Source organism: Hypomesus transpacificus, chromosome 4 (assembly GCF_021917145.1).
Source record: "Hypomesus transpacificus isolate Combined female chromosome 4, fHypTra1, whole genome shotgun sequence".
Classification (NCBI taxonomy): domain Eukaryota; kingdom Metazoa; phylum Chordata; class Actinopteri; order Osmeriformes; family Osmeridae; genus Hypomesus; species Hypomesus transpacificus.
In genome coordinates, this window is record NC_061063.1 from 5,219,452 (window position 1) to 5,234,717 (window position 15,266).

Below are 15,266 nucleotides of genomic sequence, written 5' to 3' on the forward strand. Positions count from 1 at the left end.
AGGCATACAAATGCCTCTAGCTGGCACAGAGCTGTCCCCCCCACTCAGAACACACACACACACTCAGGACCTTGAGCAGACACCTGCCTGTGCCCTGTACTAGATATATTGTGTAGAATATACACTGTGAGAGGGCAGGGGGGAGGACAGTGTGGCAAAGAATAAAGGAAGAGAGACAGATATGCCGGCAGGTCTGGACTCGGTCTGAAATGGCCCGGGACTTTGAAACGCAGACCGGCCCACGACCGTGTATTATTATTATATATATATTTATCTTTGTACCTTTTTTTTTGCATGATGCCGCGGCCGTTTGACCGGCCGTTCGGGGAAATCTCCCGACTCTCCCGACGGCCAGTCCGACCCTGCTGGCAGCTCTTCTCACCTTCGAGATGAGGAGATGAAGGACAGACGGGGAGATAAGACAGATGTCTGCCCCTCAGCATAGTGCCGACCAGGAGGAGGGAGGGCTGAGAGACGGTGAAAGAGAGACGAGAGGGGATGGCAGAGGTGTCACGGCTGGTTAACGTCTGCCCGCCGCGGGTGACATTGATTAGCGCCCGTCGTCTGCGGGGCGGCGCGCCCGGCAATGAGAAGGTCAGGCAGTTAAACCCCGTCTCCGTGGAGACGAGCTGGCACGTCGCCAACATACCTGCCCCTGCTCTGGCACCAACGAGCATGACGCACACAGCCGGGGACACCAGGGGGCGTCGGGCAGAGGTAGGGGTGCGTTCTCATGCGTAGCTCGTGCGTGGATTCCTGGAACTCTGCTGGAACACTCCTGTTACTTTGCTGTCACTGGCCTGTCACAATGCGGTCGCTGTGCGGTAACTGTGATGCTACCGTGCTGTAACAGTATGGTTTATGTGATGTCCCTGTGCTTTAACTGTGCTGTATCGGTGCTGTTACTGGGCTGTTACTGTGCTGTAAGAGTTCAGGCACTCTGCTGTAATAGTTCAGTTACTGTGCATTGACATTTGACACATTTGACACTTTCCCAGGCTTTCATAGAATATAACTAGTCTGTTTTTGGAGGGATACTGTTGGTTTAAACCCTTACACTTTCATAAAGCTCTTTTGATTAGAGTTTGATTTACTTTTGGATGCACTGTAGCCAGTACTGTGTTGGTAAAACTCTTTAACCAATAGTTTGTCTTGTCAGATTAGTGCTTGTGTACGTGGAACACCCACACATGACGCCACACTCTCTCCATTAAAGTGGATCTCTGATCGGCAGAGATCAAACATTGCATTTCACCTCTGTCACAGTGTATAACAGTAAGCAGCCAGATTTCATTAGAAATGTATCTGTACATCATGGTGTGTGTGAGTTGAGTTTATAATGGATGTTCTGACATGTGAACATGCACTGATGGAATTGGGACTCCAATTATGTCTACTGACACCATTCACGCTGCTGCCACCTGTTCATAGGCTATCAAAAAGGAAATGAATAATGAATTATGTCATCATACTCCTACTAGCCAGGAAACTGCTAACATGCAGCACGTTTTCCTTGGACTCTTTCTCTGCAATTTCATCTATGTGTGTGTGTGTGTGTGTGTGAGTGTGAGTGAGTGTGAGTGTGAGTGTGAGTGTGAGTGTGAGTGTGAGTGTGAGTGTGAGTGTGAGTGTGAGTGTGAGTGTGAGTGTGAGTGTGAGTGTGTATCTGTGTACACACGGCCTCTCATAGTGCACCAGCCCCAATTCATTGGTCGCTGCTGACATGCGTTTGCCTCAAGGCAAGATGATGAACGTTCAGGATCAATATACCTCAGTGGATCAGGAAGTGCATGATGGGGGGGGGGGGGGGGGGGGGGGGGGCTGATTGTAACCATACCAGGCTATTAAAACCTAACTCTAGCTACTTAGCTGTGCGACCCTCACTTGAACCAAGTTGGATTCCACTCTCCCCTTCCCTTTCTGAGTCCTTGAACACCCCCTTTCCTTTGTCGGTACCAGGGTCCTCAAAAATCCTGTCATGTTATTATTGGGCTCCAGCAACCTCACCTCTTACATTACATTGTGTAGTGTTAGCATGTGCTACGTTCTCCAGTGCTAGTTATTGTATTGACTATTGGGGACATTTTTTCAGCAGATTTTGTTAATAGACTCATATTTTTGGGCTCTGTTTCTCATGACCAACTGTCGCATAGCAGTCTAGCACAGTGTGAGAGGAGAGGAAAGACACATTTTGGTGAGTGAGAGCAGGGGTCGGTAAGAAGTGTGAAGGGGAGGGAGGGAGGGAGGGAGGGAGGGAGGGAGGGAGGGAGGGAGGGAGGGAGGGAGGGAGGGAGGGAGGGAGGGGAGGGAGGGAGGGAGGGAGGGAGGGAGGGGAGGGAGGGGGAGGGTGATGAAAGAGAGGGGGAGAAACTGTGATGGAATGAAGAGCATGATCAGGGGTAGTTCTTGAGATGAAGACGGAGAGAGTGAGGGGGGGAGAGAACGAGAGAGGGGAGAAATTGCAGTGGGAGCAAGAGAGTGACTGAGAGATGATAGAGAGATGGAATGATGTGCATGTCTGCTGCTTTAAGGATCTAGTGTGTGTGAGGGTGTGTGGTGTGCGTGTGTGTGTGTGTGTGTTTGTGTGCATGCATGTGTGCACTGAGCAGCATCTGCAAATGTGTGTGTGTGTGTCTCCCCAGATGACAGAGCAGTGTTGTTATCTCTCAGGGCACGCCACCTTACCCCCCCCCCCTCCACTCCACCCCCCCATCCCCATCAGCCATCTGTACAGTAATTAACCTGACTGACACGCCAGGAATGCTCACCAGCCACCATGATCGGCCTCGACCAATCGCACGACTTCTGTCGGCCAGCCTCTCGCCGAGGGAGGTGTTTACTGGCAGAGTGCGTATGTATGAGAGGACGCAAACTACTGCCATACAGAAGGGTGTGGTGTGTTTGGTGTGTGTGGTGGTTTTGTTGTAAGAAGTGGGGAATGTTCTAGAGCCAAGAAACGTAGGTGTACTTCTTTGATCTCTTTCTCTCTTGTCCCCGCTCTTCTTCTAATTCATGATGATGAAGTCATTATGATAGAGCTCCTCGCTGGACAGATCTCTGTGTAGTGAGGGAGAGCAGAAGATAGGTGTGTCGTAAGAGAGGGGAACAGAGTGTTTTGACATACATACCGATCAAGTGAGTCATCGAGTGTGGATGTGTGTGTCCATTTGTGTCAGGGTGTTTGCAATTTATAGTTGTGGGTGTTTCTGTGAGTAGTAGCGCATTGCTGCAACTGCCCAAGAACACTTTGCAGTATTTTAGAATGCAGTAAGATCTGGACGTGAGCCCCCTGCTGGTTGGTGTTGACGTGGTGCATTTTCTACATCGGAGAAGAACACACCAGACACACACACAAAAACGGAGGTTTATGTTTGACGCATCTATCATCAGTTAGTTAGCATTCATATTTCACATCTGATTCATGATGATATACATAGATGCATGAATTCTGTCCCCTCACAAATAATATTCCTATTGATCCTCTCGTCCCTCTAATGAAATCCAGCTCTAGCTCCCTAGAGGACCAGCTCTGTATCAGCGATGGCATGATTGGATGGAGGAGATCGATACGCTGGCAATGAAGAGGTAGAGAGAGAGAGAGAGAGAGAGAGAGAGAGGAGATAGAGAGAGGGAGAGAGGAGAGGAGAGAGAGAGGAGAGAGAGAGAGAGAGAGAGAGAGAGAGAGAGAGGGAGATAGAGAGGGAGATAGAGAGAGAGAGAGTTAGTTAGAGTTAGAGTTAGAGAGAGAGAACTCTCACCTGTGTGTGTGAGATGCCTGGGCACATATCATCAACCACACTGGTTCAATCTCAATTAATCTGCTTCAGTCAGAATAAGAAACGCTATTCTTACCAGTGGCTCTACTGAAGATGAGTCAAGTGTGCCTATTGTGGGTTTGCAGAGTACATAGCATGGATATTATCTCCCCTCTGCGAGCAGAACTCTAGATGTGTTATGTATGCCACCACGAAGGTTGGAATGTTCTGAACCAGCCTGAAGCCTTGGCAGTTTCCTCTGTGCCAAAATCAATATATTTTCAGCATTTCGACTTTTGACAGAATTTCCTCCCCTCCTTTCACCCATAATTGTCTCTTTAGTTTAATGTACCAGGGTCTCTCTTTTGCCTTTTCATCTTTCCATTATCTCCTTCTCCCCTCAACCACCATGCCCCTGGGTGGGCACTGCCAACCCTACAATGCCCTTCACTGCTGGGCAGTGTGCCCAGGGGAGGCTGTGTGTCAGCACCTGCCCAGTCCCTTCTGGTGATTTCCGACATCTGCCAGCCTGGACCAGCTGAGCCTCAATCACCACCACCTCTCTGACCATCTGACATCCTGCCTTGCTGCCAATACAGCTAGCCTTGTGCAGCCAGCCTAGCTGCAGCCAGCCTAGCTACAACAAGCATAGCGCTGCTAGCCTAGCATAACACACTCCACCAAATGCACTCAGACAGCTAGCTGGCTAACACAGTTAGCTTAATTCACCACACCAAATCCATTCACTTGGGTGGCCTGCAAACACAACACTCCCCTCTCTTTGTCTTCTTCAGCCCCTATGAGCGGGGGCCAGTACAGGCCTGCCCCTAGTGTGGGGGACTGTACCAGGGCACAGAAGCAAAAAAGCTTGTAGTTATTATTCCCAGCTAGTGGCTTCTACTGGTTACCTCTGGGACAACCCCCCCCCATACCCCCCCCCCCCTCCCACACACACATGGACGGATTAAGAAACCACGGGCCCCCAATTTTTTGGCCAAAGGGTGGGGGGGGAGGGGGGGGGAATAATATTGTCAGGAATAATAGAAATAATATTGAAATAATATTTATATGTACTCGAGTAATCAACAAAATAAACCCTAGTAACCCTAGACTAGAGTGTACATTTGTAGCCCACATAACCCTCTCTCTTTCTTGAAAAATTACCATAATATGCTTAACAATATTATATCTTCAATAAATAATGTGTGTAGGGGGTGCTTAGACACAGCTCTAATGCTATTGTTTTGCACTTGATTTTTGGATTTCTCCCTACAAGGTTGAAGGGCCCATATTACATGGAGTACTCAGCCCCTCTAAAGTCCTATAGATAAACTGAGGGGATGAACACTCACTTGAAAGGTATCATGATGGTTTCTTTCTTGCGACATCTTCAAAGTGAATGTTAAGGCTATTTTTTTGTTTAATCAGTAGGACTTTTGGGGTCCTGTTAAATGCATTAATGACTTAAGCCTAGCGTATCATCATATCAATACACTACATATCAAGTTAATAACAGTGACGATACGCAGAGGCCCTGGGTTGGGGGGCCCCCTGATCTCATGGGCCCCTAGGCCTGGGTCCGGTAGGCCCGTTGGTTAATCCATCCCTGCACACACACACCCACACACACACCCCATCGTCCTATTTTATCTATATTAAAGTGTTAAAGTTAGTTAGTTAAAAAGAAAGGATTCCTTCCATACCACTAACTATGTTCCCTAAACAAACATTTCCACACAAACACTAATCCCCTTTAAACCCTTCTTCCATGAACCACAGAATCCATAGTCTCCAGGAATGTGCATGTTTGTCTTGTTGTCTTTTGACTCAGGTATTCTACTTTGCGTGATTGGTGGAGCACCGTCCTCGGCGTAATGATTGGTTGCTGTCCTTGGGGAGGCAGCTTCCTGACAGCTGGGGTAATTGACTGTGGGCCCTTTTATGGATTTCCTGCTCTGAGGGGATGTAGCAGAGGGCTGATCCTGATAGGACCTCGCGGGTAGCTCTTTAAGGTCCCCACAGACACAAAGTAGCAGCCTGGCATGGCACTGCCCGCTCACACTTCAGGACCAACAAAGAGTCTGCCATTTTGAAAAGCCTTGTGTAGGTCATGTCGTACATGATACTGTCACAGAGCTGTCTGCAGTGGTTCAGTAATCGATGTCGATTCATTTCCTGGCCTCTTGTGTATTCGATATTCTATTACTGTTTATGTATTGGAAAAGTATACACCATGCCTGTTTTAATGTTTTGGAAAGTCAACTACCTTGTATGGAGAGGAGGAGGCTTTGTAAAGTCATATATGGAGGCTGTTAGCAAGCTTTGTCATACAGCAAGTAGACTACTGGGCCCAGAAAGCTCTTCATTTTACTTTTATTATAGTTTTTTTTTGTGTCCTCTCTAAAGTATGAAATTGTGGGATCTGAAGCATCTGAGTAGGCCTATGAAGTATGTCTATAAATGGTGTCCTATATTCAAAAGGTGTGTGTGGTTCTGTGTTGCACTGTATTGGATTGTCTCCGGGCAACAGAACGCAGCCATAAGGTGTTGTCTTTATCAGGGCCAAAACCAAGGCAAGGAGTCCCTCTGGGTACCTCTGACTCACCCTCACTTTGGTGTGTGTGTGTGAGTGTGTTTGTGGGTGTGTGTGTGTTCATGTATCTGCGGCCACAGCGAGGTGTTTACAAGGCTGACACACACACTCTGCGTGTTCCACTCATGGTGTGAGCTCCCAGAGGCTTGCTCTCGAGGTTTCCATCATGTCTCCTGCCCATTCTCCAGCATGGCAGGGTGCTGCTGAACATGGCATTCCCAGTGTGTGTGCGCGTGTGTGTTTTCATGTGTTTGCATGTGTTTCGTGTTCCGCGTATGTATGTATGTCTGTGTGTGCATGTGTGTACGTGCTAGCAAGCAGTGGGTCTGTCATTTACAGCATGTCAGAGAGCTCCTGGAGAGTCCTGCTACATTTCCGCATCATTAGGTCCCTGGAACCGAGGTAGAGACAGGCCCAGGGCCCTGAGGGTGTGTTGTGGGCACCTAGAGAAGGGAGAGAATGATGGAGAGGTGTAGGAAAAACAGAGCGGTGGGGGCGTTTAGGGGAAAAGCAGAGACAGAGAATCAAGGAATAAGTTGTGAAGAAATACAGAGGGAGAGAAAGAGAGCAGCAGGACAAGTGAAAAGGAAAATAACATAGAGAGAGAGAGACAGAGAGTGAGAGTGAGAGAGAGACAGAGAGTGAGAGTGAGAGTGAGAGTGAGAGTGAGAGTGAGAGTGAGAGAGAGAGAGAGAGAGAGAGAGAGAGAGAGAGAGAGAGAGAGAGGAGAGAGAGAGAGAGAGAGAGAGAGGAGAGAGAGAGAGAGAGAGAGAGAGAGAGAGAGAGAGTCAGGGGTCATGCTATGGTCTGGCTCTCCTCTCACCCTCACACCTGAGGACGAGCCGTGGTCCCGAGGGGAATGCCAGGGCCGCTTCACGCCGTCTGCCCTCGTTAGCTGTCCTCGCTCCTCACACCTGGGAAGGGGGGGGGATGTCACTGATAGGGAGATGAAGATGACACGTACAGGGACAGACAGAGGGACACAGAGGAGGGAAGCAGATGGAGAAAGGTAGACGTAGAAAGTGAGAGGAGTGAGGAGAAAGATGATGAAAAAATGAAAACAGTATGTAGAGAAGAAGACCAAAAAACTGTTGGGGGAAAGTGGCTAGAGAGGGAGAGACGAGAGGAGGGAGCAATATTGAAAATCCTCTACACTCAACAAATATGACAGACTACAGATAAATATGTGTTGCTCCTAGAGTCAACACACACAAATACACACAAGCAATACTAACCCAGGAGCACATCAACATACAGAACCCTTGCTAGTAATCCATGTCTCTGCTGAGGTTTTCCTGTGGATAACAGAGCCAATTAAAGAAGCACAACATAGAACTCATGGCAACAAGGCCTCATAGGACACAATTATGACACCCTCGCTCCCCTCACTGTGACAAGGGGAATAGGAGAGAGGGGCAGACTGAGACCAGGGAAAGGGGGATTCATAGAAAGAGAATATTGTGTTAGTTGTCCCTCTACTGGATGTAGGGGGACAACTAACTTTGCTTTTCAAATCACTCACATCGGCAGCATCAAGAGTATTTTTCTGGGAGCGGTTATTAATACATTTGCGTCTGTTCTTACTGAGGAATTCTGCTGTTCTATACTCCATCCCAGCCTGTTAGAAACCATAAAAATATGTTCTGTAAGGCGCTTTCCTTGTGTCCAATCACTGTTGCGTTTCATGTTATCAGGATCCCGAGAGCAATTAAACTAGAAACACATAGCGCTCACTCTGGAAATACCCCCCATGTTCAATTATTGTTAACATGGTAGATCATTTCCTCCATAAGATGCAATTTGGTATAATGGTTTGCAAATCAATAAAGCTTTGGTAAACATTGAATGAAGCAGATGATAGGGATACTTCCTGGCTGTTAAATTATTTCCTGGAACTGTTGTTTGAGAAAGGATGTTGGGTAATGTAGTGCACTAGGTCAACCATTAAGAGAGAGTAATTATAAATGTGATGATGCTGGTTTGGAGTAAGCAGCTCTTTGCACCCACACGTCCCTAATTTGTCACATAAGGTGAAAGGTTTGCATGAATGTCACACATAAACCCAGGTTTAAAGGGAGCCAATAGATTTAAGTAATTTTCCCTCGAAACAGTTATCTTTATTTGAGATGGAGGTCAATGTGTCCCACAGTGTAACCCACTTACACACTCACACTCACACACACACACACACTAGAGATGTGTGTGTGTGTGTACGTGTAGTAGACAATATAAACGTGCTGTCACTACCTTATTCTTGGGTGTGGTGTAAGCAGACAGCAATCTTAGGAGGTGTTGGTTCAGAGTGTGATGGAAGGTTACTCGGACACCATCTTTCTCTGTTCAGTGTGTGTGTGTATGTGTGTATGTGTGTGTGTGTGTGTGTGTGTGTGTGTGTGTGTGTGTGTGTGTGTGTGTGTATGTGTGTGTGTGTGTGTGTGTCTTGCTGGAAGGAGAGGGGGTGAGGCTGCTCTAATGACTTGTCAAGTCTGCTGGCTGATGCTCATTCAGAGCACGTGTCCTTGACTCAGCCAGGATGTATGGAGGCCCAGACAGTCACAAATCCTCTAGTTAGTTCACCTTACATCTGAACTCATCCTCTCCCTCCGGTGTTAGTTAACGTGATCGCTGGACTCCCTCTGTCTGGTGTGGGGCGCAGGGATGTTTCTGGAGGTGGTATGTGTGCATATTGATACTAAGTGTATGTTCATATGTGGGAGGTTTGTGAGTGTGTTATCCTCGGCACTTAAACCAGTCCCTGATAAAACATTGCCAGTGTGCTGGCAGCCAGATAGCATCTGCTTCAGTGCCGTCTGCAAGGCAGAACACTAGATTCAACTGGATTATGAAGGGACATTAGATGACGGAAATATTCCAGTAAAACCATTGTATCTTCCATAACGAATGGGTGTGAAGCAATACTGCTCGATTTGCATATTTAAATATGCTCAATGTTCAGGGTTAGCCGTTTGCGCTAATGACGCGTTTAGTGCTTAATAAATCAGTTAAGGCAGCTTCCTGCTGGAGTTTGTGTGTGTGCATGTGTGTATGTTCTGCCAACACACACACATCACACACAGTTCTGCTCTGCCAAGGCTCTTTGAAGTCCTGTTGTTTGAGGTCATCTATAATGTTCTGCTGGGCAGAGAATAAAAAATTGAAAGGAAAGAGACAAAATGTGCTTTTTCCCATCTTCTGGGTGATTATCTCCGCTTAGAAACCCTACAGTAGTTCCACTGGGTAGATTGATTTGTCCAGGAGAGCCAGAGGCCTTCTCCCGCCCGACCTGCTCGGCCTGCCTGCATGTAGGTCAGCCTAGGCCAGGGGCAGCCATCTCTTCCTCCCGCCCTCCATCTCTTCCTCCTTCCCTCTTCCTCCATCTCTTCCTCCATCTCTTCCTCCATCTCTTCCTCCATCCATCCATCCATGCATATCTCTCCATCCTTGATCCTGAGTCTCTTTGTCTCTCCCAGCCTCCTCCCTCCAATACTGTCAACTCTACCCCTCCTTCTACTTCTCTCACTGTGTCCTCTTATCAGTCTCTATGAGATGACAACTCCCATCATGTAACTGTTTATTCACCAGGCATCTAAAGAGCATTGTGTGTGCATGTGTGTGTGTACGCGTGCATGCAATTCTGTAGATGGCACTGGCACTGGTACATTGGTTCCTTAAACAATTCTCCTGTTGTATAGACACTGATTCACTGGCTAGACTCGTCTGCATTGATCTCTCTCCCCCTCTCTTCATCTCTGTCCCCCTCTCTCTGTAGCTTTCCACATTCTCTATCACTGTTCATCTTTGTCTATTTCTTCTCCTTCTGGAAATACCACTGACAAAGTGACATAAATCCTTGCCACAAACTCCAGATATCTTTTCTCTATCTCGCTCTCTCCCTCTTTCTCTCTCTCCTTCACTCCTCAATGGAATCCCTTTTGTAATGGCCACTGCAAGTGATGGAGTGTTTCTGTCAAAAAGCTGATGGCTCATCTATACACACAATACACACACACACACACGAGACACACATACATACCCAATGTACACTGTCATCAGAAGTCTGTAGAAGCTGTACTGTACACCAGAATGAGAGAACTCTCTATCCCTACTCCCCCTCTCTCTGTACCTACCTCTTTCTAACTCCATTCCTCCTCCTTTCTCTCCCTCCCTCCCTCTCTTCAAAGACCCCAGTCCTGTCAGTGTTTTTCTTGTCGACAGCCACATTAAAGGCCTAACGTGCTGATAAATGACAGTAAAACACTGTCACCATGCCAACACCAGCATCATCATCATCATCATCACCATGGCCACCCGATATCACAGCTGCTGCTCCGGGCCACTCAGCCCACCGGCTGTTGCCTGGCAACCCCCCGGACGGTCTGTTGGGCTGGTCTGGTGTGATAGTCGGCCATTTTGCTAATTGTATTATCATTGTAGTTCAGCTGAAGTTGCAGAACTGGGGCTTAGGAGACTTGGAACTCATGCATAGATAGATGTTCAGCTCAGCTGGGAAGTGACCTGCTTGTGTGATTTAACATCCAACCATGTCTCTCTTCTCCTCTCCTCTTGTCCTCTCCTTTAATCCAGACACAGGGAAGGGTGTGCCTCGTAAATGCTTCCCCCTTTCGTTCCCTGACCTACTTCTCAGTTCCTCCTCAACTTCTTTTCATGCAGCATGCGTAGGAGCCTTGATCCCCCGCCCACCCCCCGCATTCCCAAAGCCAATGGACATCCTCTACCATCAGACGAGAATAGTCTCCTCCACGTCATTGCTACGCATGCATGTGTTTCTTCAGTGTATGCGTCGAGAGTTGAGGGCAGAGCTTGTGTCACACAGAAGTGCTCTTAGTGCTATCTCAGTACACAGTGGCATTGCCTTCTGCAGTTTTTATGTTCGCCGCAGCCATTCAAAGGTCTTTTGAAACTCACTCACTCCCACTTTTGAGGCGGAGAGAGGCAGCGCTGACTTGTTTGGCCCGTGTTGACCCTTTGCTGGGTCCGGACATCGACCCCTATCAACCCTTTGAGTATGACTTCTGTACAGGATGTGATGTGACCAACTAGGCCTATCCTTTATAGGATATGGTGTAACAACTAGGCCTATCCTTTATAGGATGTGATGTAACAACTAGGCATATCCTTTATAGGATATGATGTAACAACTAGGCCTATCCTTTGGATTTGAGATACTATGGGTAAAGCGGGGAGACCTTATTCTGTGATTCTGGTTGCCTTTTAATGTAAAAGTAATCTTAGACAATGGTCCAAGACTAGGTCACAGACTGAGAGCTGAAATGTCCTCTCAGGTGATTGCTTACATTCATTGTGGTGTAATTGGACATAGGTGAATGTGGGTGGGTGTTTGTGAATATATGAAAAGGTATGTGTGTGTGTGTCCTGAAAACATTGTCAGACTGGCTGAAAGGTGTTGCTAAGTGGGGCACACCAAACTAGGCTACAGCTGCTGTTTCTAGAGGACAGGAACTAACTGTCGAGTTGTGCTATGAGCCAGATGCTCTCATTTCCTCCACTTGGTTAACGTTACTCTGCTCCATAGAGATAGTCAGTAGAGTTAATCTCCCTGATGCAAACAGTCAGTAGAGTTAGCCTCCCCCATGCAAGCAGTCAGTAGAGTTAGCCTCCCCCATGCAAGCAGTCAGTAGAGTTAGCCTCCCCCATGCAAGCAGTCAGTAGAGTTAGCCTCCCCCATGCAAGCAGTCAGTAGAGTTAGCCTCCCCCATGCAAGCAGTCAGTAGAGTTAGCCTCCCCCATGCAAGCAGTCAGTAGAGTTAGCCTCCCCCATGCAAGCAGTCAGTAGAGTTAGCCTCCCCCATGAAAGCAGTCAGTAGAGTTAGCCTCCCCATGCAAGCAGTCAGTAGAATTAGCCTCCCCCATGCAAACAGGTGATTTATTAGCCTCAGGTCAGCTCCAGACCAAGTCTAATTGTGTTTTTATTAAATGTCTTCATTGTCCTTGCTAATCTGTCCCTCCCAGAAGGGTTCTGGGAGGGATGTTGCTGCTCACCACCCAAGGTACTAAGTAAACTGTTATCCTGAAAAAAGAGGGAGGGAGAAAGAGATGGAAAGTGAATGACTGAGAGACGCAAGAAGGAAGCAAAGAAGCATTACAGGGAGGGAGAGAGAAAGGCGAAATGGAGAATGACTGAGTGGAGAACAACTTGGAGGAAGAAAGAGTTAAAGTAGGAGTGGGGGGGGGGGGGGGGGGGAGGGGCAGGATGTAAATCAACTTAATGTATAGGGCTCATTAGTCCTGGTCATTAGCAGCCCAAGTCTGGATAAATGTTACCTGAGGGAGGAGGAGACCAAGCTGCCTGGCTGAATGGCTGGCTTGTTAGCTGGCTGACTGGTGAGTCAGCAGGCTGACTGGGTGGTTAGTGGGTGAAACTGGGTCCCTGGCTGACACGATGCCTGACCGGCTTGTTAACTGACTGAGCGGCTTGTTCCCGGACTGTCCCCTTTGTTTGTTTGTTGGTGTTTCTGTGTGAGGTCGTCCTGAGGATGTGCCAGTCACCCTAGCTGCACCCCTCTCTGTGTCCACAGGCAGACCCCCAGGGTCGGGACATCGCCATCCGGCCCTTCTTGGAGCACTGTGAGAACACACACATGACCATCTGGCTGGGCATCGTCTACGCATACAAAGGCCTGCTTATGGTGAGTACCCTGGGGCGGGAGGGGGGGGGGGTCAGAGGCGGGTTCATTTGAACTCTCAGTTCCTGTGTTTTTCACCAGTCACCCTCAGTGATGTGCTCTCGTCTCGTCTCCCTCCCTCTGTCTGTTCAGTCTCTCTCTCTCTGTCTATCTCTCATATATCTCTCTCTCCCTCCCTCTCCCTCCCTCCCTCTCTCTCTCTCTCTCTCTCTCTCTCTCTCTCTCTCTCTCTCTCCCTCCCTCTCTCTCTCTCTCTCTCTCTCTCTCTCTCTTTCTCTCTGAAGCCAGAGCATTCCAAATGAAATGTGACATTCTTGAAAACTTTCCTCCTCAGCCTCGCTGGGCCATTTGAATACCTTAACTCTAACCCTCGCATCAACCAGCTCCACCTGTAAATAATTCAGACATTTGAGTCCACTTATAGCCATGCGAGAGAAGGAGCAAGGCAAGGGGGAGAAGAGAGAAAGAAAGTCTTGAAGGAAAGAATGGACTGGAGGAGGGGCTTAAGGAATGCATGTGAGGATTTGGAGGAGAGGAGAGTGAGAACAGGAGGAATGGAAGGGGGAAAAGAGGGGTAGAAAGAAAGGGGGAGGAAAGAGAGGAAAGAGAAAGATGGAACGCCAAAGGATGACACAGAACGGCGTGAATAATGAAAAAGAGAGTAGAAGGTAAGTGAAGAGAGTGTGCAGAAGGACAGACAAATGAAGAGATGAGAGCAGAGAAAGGATACTGACAGAGAGAGAGACCAAAGGGAGGGGGGTGGGAAGTGGAGGAGGGGAGACATTGACAGACAGGCATCAGACTAGACGTCTGTGTCTGAGATCAACTGGGACAGGGTTGAGTCCTGCTCCCGTCCCGTGACGCGTACGCACACATATTTTCTCTTTTCACTCTTTCTTTTCAAAACACACACGCACGCAAGACCACACAGACACACCTTACCCCCATAGTATGCTAATCTGAGATGACTGCTTTGGCAATCTCTGTGGTTGTCACTCTGCAGACATTCATTAAGATAAACAGCAGACTTCAGAACATAATTGAATAATGAATCATGTGTGCATGTCACAATGGGAATGCTAAGGGAGTTGTGGCGGAAATTCATACACATTTGATAAAAAATTAACCATTTGAAACCATAACTCTCCACCTCCTTTCCAGGAAGTTGTACCAATGTTGAATTAATGCGTTGAACCAGATAACTGTGACAATGTGGTTTTGTCTTTCTGTTTCATTGCTCAAATTGAATTCAAAGAAGTTCTCCTCTTCTCATGCGGTACAGCAAAAGTGTATTAAAACCTTCTTTAGAGTACCCCAAATGATATAGCGTGTCAACAAAATTAATAACGTATAAATTTACAACCCTACTTCTCACCAGCCGTTGAATGTCACCGGAGTTGAAATACTATTGTTAAAAAGAGCAAATACTGTATTTCAAATAGCGTCGCCAAACGTCTCTTCCACTTTTCCTTCCTTCCTCCGGCCTCCCTCCCTCATCTCCCCCCTCTTCTCCCCCCTAGCTGTTTGGCTGTTTCCTGGCCTGGGAGACGAGGAACGTGAGCATCCCTGCACTCAACGACAGCAAGTACATCGGGATGAGCGTCTACAATGTGGGCATCATGTGCATCATTGGCGCTGCCGTGTCCTTCCTGACGCGAGACCAGCCCAACGTCCAGTTCTGCATCGTGGCCCTCGTCATCATCTTCTGCTCCACCATCACCCTCTGTCTGGTCTTCGTACCCAAGGTGGGGGAGGGATAGAGGGATGGAGGGATGGAGGGAGGGAGGATTTTCTGCTTGTCTGTTTGTCTGTCTGTCTGTAAGGACATTTCTCTGTCCCTGCGGTCAAGCACATGTTACTGATCTTGCATTGACCCAGTATACATTCAGCATATCAGGAAGCCCCAGGAGGGAAACCTGACTCTATATCCCAGATTTCCTAACCAATGCTCTCTGCTTTTGGGGGGATGGGCCATCACAGTTCATCACTATGAGGACCAATCCAGATGCAGCCACTCAGAACCGAAGGTTGAAGTTCACCCAAAACCAGAAGAAGGAGGACTCCAAGACATCCACATCTGTGACCAGCGTGAACCAGGCCAACACCTCTCGCCTCGACGGCCTGCAGACTGACAACCACCGCCTACGCATGAAGATCACAGAGGTAAGACAGCACCTCTCTCTCCCTGTTACTCTGCTCCAGTGTATAGTATCTCTCCCTGTTACCCTGCTCCAGTGTATAGTATCTCTCCCT

General features: G+C 48.0%; 1 protein-coding gene across 1 annotated transcript in view; it reads left to right on the top strand.

Annotated features, from left to right (window-relative positions):
* gabbr2 (gamma-aminobutyric acid (GABA) B receptor, 2) overlaps window positions 1-15,266 on the top strand; it is a 42,102-nt gene that overhangs the window by 22,918 nt on the left and 3,918 nt on the right. The window contains exons 2-4 of the mRNA XM_047019688.1: window positions 12,906-13,016; window positions 14,534-14,758; window positions 14,994-15,176. Coding sequence (XP_046875644.1) covers window positions 12,906-13,016; window positions 14,534-14,758; window positions 14,994-15,176 — 519 coding nt within the window. The remainder of the gene's footprint in view (window positions 1-12,905; window positions 13,017-14,533; window positions 14,759-14,993; window positions 15,177-15,266) is intronic.